This window comes from Polyodon spathula, chromosome 20 (genome assembly GCF_017654505.1).
Source record: "Polyodon spathula isolate WHYD16114869_AA chromosome 20, ASM1765450v1, whole genome shotgun sequence".
Taxonomy (NCBI): Eukaryota; Metazoa; Chordata; class Actinopteri; order Acipenseriformes; family Polyodontidae; genus Polyodon; species Polyodon spathula.
The window spans coordinates 14,595,214-14,608,065 of NC_054553.1; the positions used below are offsets into that span (position 1 = coordinate 14,595,214).

General features: G+C 38.9%; 1 protein-coding gene across 2 annotated transcripts in view; it reads left to right on the forward strand.

Annotated features, from left to right (window-relative positions):
- The window catches only part of LOC121295328 (gamma-aminobutyric acid receptor subunit beta-4-like), a 103,328-nt gene extending 90,868 nt beyond the window's left edge, over positions 1–12,460 (forward strand). Inside the window, exons 7-10 of one of the 2 annotated variants that reach the window (XM_041219814.1) lie at positions 7,394–7,546; positions 9,036–9,292; positions 11,077–11,166; positions 11,988–12,460. In XM_041219814.1, the coding sequence (XP_041075748.1) occupies positions 7,394–7,546; positions 9,036–9,292; positions 11,077–11,166; positions 11,988–12,341 (854 nt within the window). In that variant the 3' untranslated portion in view covers positions 12,342–12,460. The remainder of the gene's footprint in view (positions 1–7,393; positions 7,547–9,035; positions 9,293–11,076; positions 11,167–11,987) is intronic. The other variant, XM_041219815.1, reaches the window with a different exon arrangement.
- Positions 12,461–12,852: the final 392 nt, after the last annotated feature.

Here is a 12,852-nt window from a genome sequence, read left to right on the forward strand (position 1 = left end):
GTCTCTCCCAGGCAGAAATTTCAAGGCAGACAGGGGTTTCCAGATGTGCTGTCCAAGCTCTTTTGAAGAAGCACAAAGAAACGGGCAACGTTGAGGACCGTAGACGCAGTGGTCGGCCAAGGAAACTTACTGCAGCAGATGAAAGACACATCATGCTTACTTCCCTTCGCAATCAGAAGATGTCCAGCAGTGCCATCAGCCCAGAATTGGCAGAAAACAGTGGGACCCTGGTACACCCATCTACTGTCTGGAGAACTCTGGTCAGAAGTGGCCTTCATGGAAGACTTGCGGCCAAAAGGCCATACCTCCAATGTGGAAACAAGGCCAAGCGACTCAACTATGCACGAAAACACAGGAACTGGGGTGCAGAAAAATGGCAGCAGGTGCTCTGGACTGATGAGTCAAAATTTGAAATATTTGGCTGTAGCAGAAGGCAGTTTGTTTGCCGAAGGGCTGGAGAGTGGTACACAAATGAGTGTCTGCAGGCAACAGTGAAGCATGGTGGAGGGTCCTTGCAAGTTTGGGGCTGCATTTCTGCAAATAGAGTTGGAGATTTGGTCAGAACTAATGGTCTCCTCAATGCTGAGAAGTACAGGCAGATACTTATCCATCATGCAATACCATCAGGGAGGCATCTGATTGGCCCCAAATTTATTCTGCAGCATGACAACGACCCCAAACATACAGCAAAAGTCATTAAGAACTATCTTCAGCGTAAAGAAGAACAAGGAGTCCTGGAAGTGATGGTATGGCCCCCACAGAGCCCTGATCTCAACATCATCGAGTCTGTCTGGGATTACATGAAGAGAGAGAAGCAACTGAGGCTGCCTAAATCCACAGAAGAACTGTGGTTAGTTCTCCAAGATGTTTGGGCCAACCTACCTGCCGAGTTCCTTCAAAAACTGTGTGCAAGTGTACATAGAAGAATTGATGCTGTTTTGAAGGCAAAGGGTAGTCACACCAAATATTGATTTGATGTATATTTTTCCTCTGTTCACTCACTTTACATTTTGTTAATTGATAAATATAAACTATTAACATGTCTATTTTTGAAAGCATTCTTACTTTACAGCATTTTTTCACACCTGCCTAAAACTTTTGCACAGTACTATATATATATATATATATATATATATATATATATATATATATATATATATATATATATATATATATATATATATATTCTAAGCACACTCTTAAACTCAGGGGAGATGTTCAGGAGGACATCGAGATGTTTCAGACTCCTATAAGTGGATCGTTTATTAAATGCTTTAAAAATGGATTGAGCAGTTACAGACTATGTCGAATCCCAACTGACAGGCTATCTGGGTATAATAGCATTAATACTTCAATGTGTTTATGGTTATAACATGTTTTGCCCATAAGCTATGCATGCATAAAGCTAAAAAACGCCCACCGCTAAATTCTAAAGCATCCAATATTTAATTTCTCTACAGCTAAAATATAAATCCTATACCTTATAGCAATACATCAATATAAAATAGATATAAATTCAAAATAGTTTTTACCTCCCAAAAATATATGTGGGAGTGCAAAATATAATGTAAGGACAGCAACTGTCTTCAAAGGCAAAGACTTCTAAATATGACACCAACAGCAATCAGCTCAATCAGAGATACTCAGAGCATGGATCACATCAGCTTGTAGTTAGCAAGTTGAGTTACACTTGACTACAATTTTCCTCTGTTTTTATAGAGTTTTTTACTTCGCTTTTGACATCAGAAGTGTTAATTAAATCTCAAACATTATTTTGCCTTGACAGTTCCAGTCCTTTAAGTAAATAACATTTTTAAAACACCCAGTAACCCCTTCTATATGATCAACTAGCCATCAATCCTGGATTAAAAATATATTTCCCTTTTTACTCAGACTTACAAAGATGCAATTATGTTTTTCACTGTTACAGAATAAACAGGACATAGAATATAGAATGTTCTAACTTAACTACAGGTTAATACAGAGCATATTATAACTTTTTGTATGAATAGTGTATTTTAACAATTTGTTTTGTATTTCTAGTGGCTTTGTATTCTTTAAAACACAGTACAGTTATTACAAAATTTTAACACACATGCAGTTTCACAAATGTTCAATTTGCATCCCAAAGATTAGCCTGCTTCCGGTAGCTGTGAGTCGGGTCAGTTTCTGATCACAGTGAGTCTGTCAAAGCCACCACAAGTGTGCCTGATACCTGCAAAAACTTAAATCTTGTTAGCAGAGCTTCCATCTCTACAGTCCCATTCCCATCATCAGTGGGAAGACTTCAAATAAAGTAAACTGTTTCTCTCAAAGAGACATCCACAGTGTCTCTGCCGCATACACCTTTCACTCAAAAAAGGTGATTGCACTTTGTACAAGGGGAGACAGGTTTTAGGTTCATTCGTGACAAAGGAGTGTGTGATTCTCACTCTGATGTGTGGTATTGTACCGGTACGCTTCTCTTGGAACCACTGTGACTCTCTCTCTCTCTCTCTCTCTCTGTCTCTCTCTCTCTCTCTCTCTCTCTCTCTCTCTCTCCCCGCTGCACCCTGTAGTTATCACTTAACTCTACACTCTTGCACCCTTGTGTCCAACATCCCTTATAAAAGTTTACCACTGTACTTTTGCACATTCTTTTTGCAATTTTCCCATGGTTATGCAGTTCATTTGCCATAGTTTACCTTGTTTATTTACTATATGTTTTAACATACCTCGCTATTCTTTACAATGCTTCACCATACGCTATTCTTTACCATGCTTTTTGCTATGCTCCCTACGATGTATTAAACTTTGCTATGCTTTTACTATGGGAAAGCTGTTCTATGGGATGACAGAACCACACTAAAAATGCTTTAGATCAGCAGTGTTCAAATCTTACTTAGGCATCATTACATAATATACTGATTAATATCTGAAGGAAGGTGTAACAGGATGGTACGTGTGGTGACATTAGGCCAGACTGCAGGAACAAAAACAAACCAGGTACTGCAGGTAGGGTGCAAATGGTGCTTTGTGCCGTTTTATTTTAAAATACAAAAATAAATAAAATATTTAAACAAAAACAAAACACTTGCTCACAGAGCGAAATAAAAATTTAAACCAAAAACAATCACAAACACAATAATAACACTTAAGGTCCGGCTAGGCAGTAGCCTTCACGGTTCCTTTATATCTTTATTTTTAAATTTTGTTTTATTCTCTCTCTCTCTCTCTCTCTCTCTCTCTCTCTCTCTCTCTGTCTCTCTCTCTCTCTCTTTGTTGTTTGTTTGTTTTTGTGTTTTGTTGCTTCATGTTGCAGTTTAGTAATATAACAGTTTTATAGAAAAAACAATAAACAAAGTTTTAAATTTTTTTTTAATAACGTAATAACTGCATTAAACAAATGTGCATTACATGTAGGCCCACCTTAAATGACGTTTATTATTATTATTATTATTATTATTATTATTATTATTATTATTATTATGTCGTAAAGTAAATGCGAGATCGAGAGGAGTCAAAGGTACTGTCTCTGGGCGGCAAATTATCTCTGGGTTGTAATAAATGTCATAACGTTCGTCTAGGCCGCGTATAATCTCTGTACACTAATAAACTCTGGACCGTTATCGTCGGACCTTTACGTCCTAAAACCAGTTTCTCCGGTCATTCAGTGACTTAAACGAAGATCTATTAAAGTATACAAACAACCTGTGTTGACTTCATTACACTATGTAACACAATTTTTGTTCCTGGGTAGTAAGTGTTATTTCCTAATTGCTTATGCCTCAAAAGTATAGAAAATGGCTATTATTCCCCACAAACTTTGCTTTTGTGACCAGGACAGTGATATTTCAAAATATCACTATTTCCAATGGGAAAATGGGCAAATGTGTGTCTTTTCGTTAACATAAAGTCAGAAAAAAACAACATATGAATCCAATTTAACATGTATTTATACTAAAGTAATGCAAAGATGACTACAAAAGATTTAGAAGTGAGTAGTTTTTAGAGATTTACAATTATACTGTATACTGTATTACCTGAATGGAAAAGTAACTTGGAAGGCAGATTTGAGTTAAATAAATGTAAAGCGACAGCCCTGGTTTCCTGAAGACTACACATGGACATTTGAAATAGAATTAAAAACTACTTACAGACTCACTAATTGCCTGTATGTCTGTTTGATTTTTACTGTCAGTGCTCCAGAACAGTTTAAACTTAAAGAATCAAAAGGCAAATAATTCACATTTTTAAGAATCAAATATTCCATTTAATACTGTTGTATTATTTTGATGGTTTTGGAGGAAATTTTGCAGACAGTCCTCCCCTTGTATAACGTTGCAAGGGGGACCAAGTGTAACGTTTCTCATTGTATTCCAAATCCTGTTGTCCTGCGATAAAACAACATAGAATAGTATGGATAGACAAACATCCCAAAGATAAAATAACATGGCACAGTGTGGATAAGCAAACATGGCACAGTGTGGATAAGCAAACATGGCACAGTGTGGATAGACAAACATGGCACAGTGTGGATAGACAAACATGGCACAGTGTGGATAGACAAACATGGCACAGTGTGGATAGACAAACATGGAACAGTGTGGACAGACAAACATCCTAAAGATAAAACAACATGGACAGCGTTAATAGACAAACATGGCGCAGTGTGGATAGACAAACATCACAAAGGACCAGCAGACTGTAGTGATCCGAAAGACTGATCTGATTGAAAATGCAGAGCGGAAACAACACTAAACTCAGACAATAGCTACACTTGGAATGTACAGGGCTACCCAGTTATAATGCAGGTGTCTGAGTCCATAATTAAGAGACTGTGTTATTTGTTTTTTGCCTGATAACACCGTGTAACAATTTTTTTTTTTTTTTTGGTTCCTGGGTAGTAAGTGTTATTTCCTAATTGCTTATGTCTCAAAAGTATAGAAAATGGTTATTATTCCCCACAAACTTTACTTTTGTGACCAGGACAGTGATATTTTGAAATTTACCTATTTTCCAGAACATTCCAGATAGATTCAGTGCTGAGTAAACTTGGAGTAACTTCTAGAACTTTCTAGAACTTTCCAGTAATATAAATAATAGTATAAATACAGGGGCCTTAAGCCCACCAGTTCAGTTTAGTTCCAGCTGCCTAAGTGGATACATATCTGTATTTTTCTGAGATGGCATCAAGAGGCTGCAAGCATCCAGCAGACACATTTTGCTATGTCTGCGGCCAATTTACCAAGACAAGAGCGAAAAAGTACTCCATGGAAGCATCTGCTAAGATGTGTGCGGCCTACAAGGCATATTTCGGCATGCCTGTCGGGGATCAAGACAAAACCTGGGCACCTCATTTCACCTGCGAGCACTGCAAAAAAATCTCTGGAAGGTAATTGATGCTCGGAATTTTATATTATAAAATTTGTTAAAATTTTTAAAATTGTAAAAGTTTTTAATTTTACAATTTCAATGTTATTGAAAAAATATATCATATATGAAACATGTTGCGAGAATCTCTTACACATTAGTCATGGGTGAAATAAATGTATTTTTGTAGGATGGTACAGAGGGGAAAAGAGCCATGAAGTTTGCTATCCCAAGAATTTGGCGGGAACCCACTGACCACTCAAGCAACTGCTACTTCTGCATGGTGGACCCTTCCAAACATCAGACTGGCAAGAATGCACCTGCTATCACGTATCCGGACCTTCCGTCATCCATCGCCCCGGTGCCACACCGCCATGAGCTCCCCGTACCCATTCCTCCGGAGAGAGAGCAGCCGTCTTTAGAAGAGAGCAGCAAGTCAGAGAGCGAGGAAGACGTTGTAGATCCAGATGACAATTTCAGAGGTGGAGCTGAGGAGAGAAACCCATACTACCCCAACCAAAAAGACCTCAACGACTTGATTAGAGATCTTGGTCTCACCAAGTCCAATGCCGAGCTTTTGACGTCTAGGCTCAAGCAGTGGAACTTGTTGGATGAAAGTGCAAAAAGTCTCATCAGAGGAAGCATCACCAACCTTTTTCCAGCTTCTTCACCAGTCAAGATGGGCTCTGCTTCTGTCACAATGTGACCAGTCTGTTCGAGGCAATCGGAATCGCTCACTCGGTGCACCTCAAAGAGGATTACAACAGCATCAAGCCCTTGCTGGACGCCTTGAAGTATGATGAGTACAGCTGGGAGGTCATAGGAGACTTCAAAATGGTGGCATTCCTGATGGGTCTCCAAGGCGGTTTTACCAAGTATCTTTGCCTTTGGGACAGCAGGGACACCAAGGCGCACTACCACAGGCGGGACTGGCCACAGCGGACCGAGTTCTCTGTGGGGAGGAACAACGTCAAGTGGGAGCCACTGGTGGACCCCCGGAAGGTGCTGATGCCACCACTGCACATCAAATTGGGCTTTATGAAACAATTTGTCAGAGCTCTAGATAAGGAGTCGGCAGCCTTCAAGTACCTTCAAGACTTCTTCCCTAAGTTGTCTGAGGCAAAGGTCAAAGCCGGTGTCTTCGTCGGACCACAGATAAAGAAGATCCTGGAGTGCAATGAATTCCCCAAGAAGCTCACTAGTAAGGAGAAAGCAGCTTGGAACAGCTTTGTCGCAGTGGTTCGGGGCTTCCTAGGCAATCACAAGGCTGAAAACTATGTGGAGCTGGTTGAGACTCTGGTGAAGAACTACGGCACAATGGGCTGTAGGATGTCCCTCAAAGTCCATATCCTTGATGCTCATCTTGATAAATTCAAGGAGAACATGGGAGCGTACTCGGAGGAGCAAGGCGAGCGCTTCCACCAGGATATACTGGACTTTGAACGCCGCTACCAAGGACAGTATAACAAAAACATGATGGGAGACTACATCTGGGGTTCTGAAAGTGATTTACAGTATAATCGTAAATCCCGAAAAACTACTCACTTCTAAATCTATTGTAGTCATTTTTGTATTACTTTAGTATAAATACATGTTAATTTGGATTCATATGTTGTTTTTTTCTGACTTTATGTGAACAAAAAGACACAAATTCAAAATATCACTGCACTCATGTCTCAGACCACCCCCCTGGCTAGGGTTGATTTACCCTCACTTACAATGGGAATCACATGTTCCCACCGGAATGACACAGAATCATCTTTTTTTGTGATAACAAAATATGACAAATTATTTTTATGTAAGGTAGCGTTTGCAAGACTTTAACAATAAATGTATACATCAGTGTTTATTTATTAAACAAACTACAAGCCTTCATTATTTTAATAGATACTGTGCTTATGCACAGATATACAACAGTAAATGATATAAGATAATTAAGTGAAATGTTGTATAGTGTACATGCAAGCATTAAAATGAAAAACTTGTGCATGCTGTATGATTCTCTGCCCTGCTAATGCCATGCCTTATCTCCTTGTTGCAGGTTCCTATCCAAGGTTGTCTCTTAGTTTCAGGATAAAGAGGAATATCGGTTACTTCATTCTGCAGACATATATGCCTTCTATCCTCATTACTATCCTGTCTTGGGTTTCCTTTTGGATAAACTACGATGCCTCTGCTGCGCGAGTGGCCCTGGGTGAGTCTCAAAGGTTACCTTACTCGAGAGCACACTGTAACCCCAGGGCTACATGCTATGAACAGCGGACCTGGGAGAGTCTCAAAGGTTACCTCACTCGAGAGCACACTGTAACCCCAGGGCTACATGCTATGAACAGTGGACCTGGGAGAGTCTCAAAGGTTACCTCACTCGAGAGCACACTGTAACCCCAAGGCTACATGCTATGAACAGTAGACCTGGGAGAGTCTCAAAGGTTACCTCACTCGAGAGCACACTGTAACCCCAGGGCTACAAGCTATGAACAGTGGACCGGGGAGAGTCTCAAAGGTTACCTCACTCGAGAGCACACTGTAACCCCAGGGCTACGTGCTATGAACAGTAGACCTGGGAGAGTCTCAAAGGTTACCTCACTCGAGAGCACAGTGTAACCCCAGGGCTACATGCTATGAACAGTGGGCACTGATGAATGAATCTCTTCAGTCTTCAGAATCTATTTATTTGCAGCTTTAAAAAAAATCTTAAATTGTACTGTATATAAAGGGTTTAACCAAATATTTCAAACTTTGCACCGAGAGTATAACCAGATGCCACACATGTCAGATAAGTAAAAGTATTTAATTAATGATATACTGGATACATAGCATAATATTTACTGTTCCAACCTCCTAATTCATGTCTAGTAAAATATAAATTAAATTTAACAGTGGTAATCATTTACGTATCTCTTTTTTTCTTTAAAGAAAGTTCAAGTAAGTAAGGAATATAAATAAGAATTTAGATTCAGACATGTATAATGACAGTGTGAATATTGACACGTTATGACAAGTGGAATCTTCCTGTCATTCACTCTCACTGGGATTCTACATCTTGTTATTCAGTGATAGCACAACAGTATGTGGATAAACAAACACCAGACAAGCTCAGACTATTGGTGAGCCAAATGACTGATTCTGCTTGTCAGACTTGGAGCTAAAGCTACACATAGCTCACTTTAGAGTCTGAGCTATTTTCGCCAGTTTTTTTATTGTTGTTAGATTTGTGCCTATAACTCTTTAACTGTAAAAGTTACAGGTACATGCCATACATGAAATGAATGTGCCCACACTAGGCTTTCATAAGACAAAGTTAAATAGTCTGAGACACACCCTGTTTCGTACAGATAACAAAAACCACAGAAAAAGAGAGACACTTTTTAGAAAAAACTATTATTTATTGTTTATAAAATGTATTTAGCATGACCAGCTAAAATCTGAGAGTGTACAATGAAACTTCAACATGTAGGTAACATAGGGAAAAACTGGACAAATTGGATAATAAATAAAGGAATTATGGCCATATATACAAAATGGACCAAAAGCAACCAAAAAAATGAACAACTGAAAAAAAGGGAAAAAAGCACATTACAATGAAGCTTGCAGATTTTGTGAGGGTTTAAACCACATATTGAATTCAACAATAGTGTTTTTGCTGTATGTAAAGGGGGGTTCATTCTCATTCACGATTTCAGGTGTTACCACGGTGCTTACCATGACAACCATCAACACCCACCTCCGGGAGACTCTCCCGAAGATCCCCTACGTGAAAGCCATCGATGTCTACCTCATGGGCTGCTTCGTGTTCGTATTCCTGGCCCTGCTCGAATATGCCTTTGTCAACTACGTTTTCTTTGGCCGGGGCCCCCAGCAGCAGAAGAAACTAAACGAGAAGCTGAATAAGGCAAACAACGAGCGCCCTCGCTATGAAGAGAAGCGTCTGCGAGAGCAGGTCTGCAGGCCTGTCTGTTTGTTTGCTGCTTTATTACACTAGCTCACTTTTTTCACTAGTGTTAGTAAATATTGTCCTGAGGTATTCTACACTTTTTCAGGACCCTCAGAAAGGAAAACGTGTGAAACTTGCAGATTTTGTGAGGGTTTAAACCACATATTGAATGAAACATAGATCTTAGAAAATAGCTCCAATAACTCTAACCTAATATGAATTAATATCAATTCGTTGGTAACTCATTTTCCAATATGAAAGAGTTCACAGTAACAAAATCATTGCAAAGCTCTAGTAAATTCACTTACAATGAACACAGAGAAATTGAAAACCCATTTGAGATCCACTCCCAGAATCCGACTATTTCAGTAGCCAATCATGTGACTTCTAAGTGCAAGAGTGAAAGTTCACAAGAGCTTTGGTAAATATTAGTTTTAAGTCAATAACAGTTTAATATTAATGTGGTTGGCTTTACTGGTTTACTGGAATTTTTTTTTGTTAGCTGTGCTTTAATAATAAATATCTATAATATGTTTACCACAAATACGCATCCGTCATTTCAAATGAGTTAGTCAGTGTTCTAATGCAAAGGGTAGTGAAAGTGCAGATCTAAATCTTTTTTCCAGCAATACATATTTAACACACGATGGGAACCCTTGAAGTCATTCTCCATTGCTTTGCCTTATTGTCATATTTTGTATGACACACTATAGCAGTCCGCACAGTCCTCACAGTTCTTTGACCACAGGCACATTTATGTGTTTCTCATAAGGTTGAGGGGATTTGTTTTATTCTTCTAACTGCTCATTTCAAATCCTAAAATAAATGGAAATTAAATTACAGATGTATCAAATGGCACAGAAGTAGAGATTGAGAGCACAGTGGTAGATTGTAATGACTTTAGTTCCCCTCCTAATACATACATACTGCAGTACAGTAGAACTTCAGAGTTACGAACCCCTTGGGAATGGAGGTAAGTCTGAAATGACCATAACTCTGAAAATGAGTTTTCAATGGTTTTAATACATGTGTACACCTGCTATCTACACCCTCAATCTGGAGAATAATACAATAATGCAGTGCATATTGTTATGGTTCTAATGTCTGAAACATTACCAGAAAAAAGGCTAAATTTAAGTTATCACTGTAAAACACAGATTTAAATGTCAATGAAAACATGCATTATTTTTATTTAATTTGAAACAAAATGTATTCATGCAGCTTGCTCATTCAGTCTCATCTGGCTTGAAAAAGAAACCTGTGCTTTATTAAAACTAAAATGTTCCTAGCACAGTTGCCCATACTTGCTTTGAAATCTGCCTCACCTTTGTCTCGATACATTTGTTGGTAAAGTAGTTTAGCCTTCTCAGTGAGCAGCACACCACGTATAGGAGTGCCTGTGTGTTTGCACTGCACTCACAGGTGAGTGATTGCATGCTTCCTGCTAAGTGTGTGGTGTTCAGTAGAGCGGTCAGTTCGTAAGTTTAGTGTTCATAATTCTGAGATTCTACTGTATCATTGTAGGAGCCCTTGCTGGCACAAATACTGTGGTCACAGACACAACTTTGAGGAGCCCTGTTCTGTGGTTTTATCCAAGCATTTTGTATTTAATTCTAATTGATTCCGTTTGACAAAAAAAGTGCACATGCTTACGAAACTATTCCTTGTAATAATTATCTTTTAAATAGTAATGATATTCATGTATGCTTCTTTCTTTATTGCATTTTTCATTGCTTTTTTATATTAATATTGATGTTTTTTCATTGTTTTTTTTTTTTCAACATTGAAAGGAATCCATTTCAGCGCAGTATCAAACCAACACCATCAGGCCATATTCACAGCGAAGGAATCTGTATCTCGAAGAACAAAGAAAAGTTGGGGTATATACAATAACAATGTATATATGGGCACTGGAAGGAAACTGAGTTATGATTTTTTTTTTGGAACGAAAAAATAATAATCTCAAATGCAAAACAAACAGCAAGCTTACTGCTAAATATTGTATTAAATATTATGGAACTATAAGTAACAAATACTCTATGTAAGGTTTAATGCAGGAACAGCTGTATAATAATGAAACAATCAACCATACTAGTTTACTTTAAGTAGAAATATCATTTTGTTGACAGCAGTCAGCACAGTGCAGTGCAGCACTGGATTGTTAAAGCAATCACCACAGTGCAGTGCAACACAGGATTGTTAAAGCAGTGCAGCACTGGATTGTTACAGCAGAAAGTGCAGTGCAGCACTGGATTGTTAAAGCAGTCAGCAGTGTAGTGCAGCACTGGATTGTTAAAGCAGTCAGCACAGTACAGTGCAACACTGGATTGTTAAGGCAGCCAGCACAGCGCAGTGCAGCACTGGATTGTTAAAGCAGAAAGTGAATTGCAGCATTGTATTGTTACAGCAGCCAGCACAGTGCAGTGCAGCACTGGATTGTTAAAGCAGCCAGCGCAGTGCGGTGCAGCACTGAATTGTTAAAGCAGAAAGTGCAGTGCAGCACTGGATTGTTAAAGCAGTCAGCACAGTGCAGTGCAGCACTGGATTGTTAAAGCAGTCAGCACAGTGCAGTGCAGCACTGGACTGTTAAAGCAGTCAGCACAGTGTAGTGCAGCACTGGGTTGTTAAAGCAGTTGGCACAGTGCAGTGCAGCACCGGACTAGAGGCTTGTGTGCTGATGTTTTCTGTATCTGTATTTCAGGTTGACCCTTACGGAAACATTCTTCTTACTACACTGGAAGTGAACAATGAGGTGCTGCCCTCCGATGTGGCCAGCAGTGTGAGTGACTCCAGGAATTCGGTCATGTCCGTGGACAGCTCCGGGGTCCAGTTCAGGAAGCAGCTGGCCGCTCGGGATGGATTTGGACAGGCCACTCTCGATCGCAGCGCTTCCCGCACTCGTGCCAACTGCCGTCTGCGAAGGCGTTCGTCGAAGCTGAAGTTAAAAATCCCTGACCTGGCTGACGTCAGCACCATTGACAAGTGGTCAAGGATCATATTTCCTATTATGTTTGGATTTTTCAATTTAGTCTATTGGTTATACTATGTGAATTGATGTGCCTCCCCCAGGAAGCTAGGGCCATACTTTGAGAGCATATAAATCTGGCTTTGAGACTACTGAACATATTTAATAAGAAAACAACAAAATGTAAAAGACCTCACCAATGTAAAAAACAAAACAAAACAAAATTTTAAAAAAAGAATGACTTTAATGTTTAAGTGAATTCTCTAAAAAAAAAAAAAAAAAAAAAAAAAAAAAAGAAAACATTTCCAGCCTGGTATTTTTTCCTTCTTCTGTTGAAAAAATATGTATGACTACTACTAAGACTACTACAACTACGACTACTACTACTACTACTACTACTATAATAATAATAATAATAATAATAATAATAATAATAATAATAAATAATAATCCCATGACGGGTTTGGACAAGCGTGCATGGTATTTTTGCTAATAGAAATACAGAGTTCTTGAGCAGAGACATTTCAAGCTAGCTCATTGGATTGGGTCTCATTTCTATATATTCTGGTCAGCATATCTGCAGCAGCTCGTGAAACAGTGG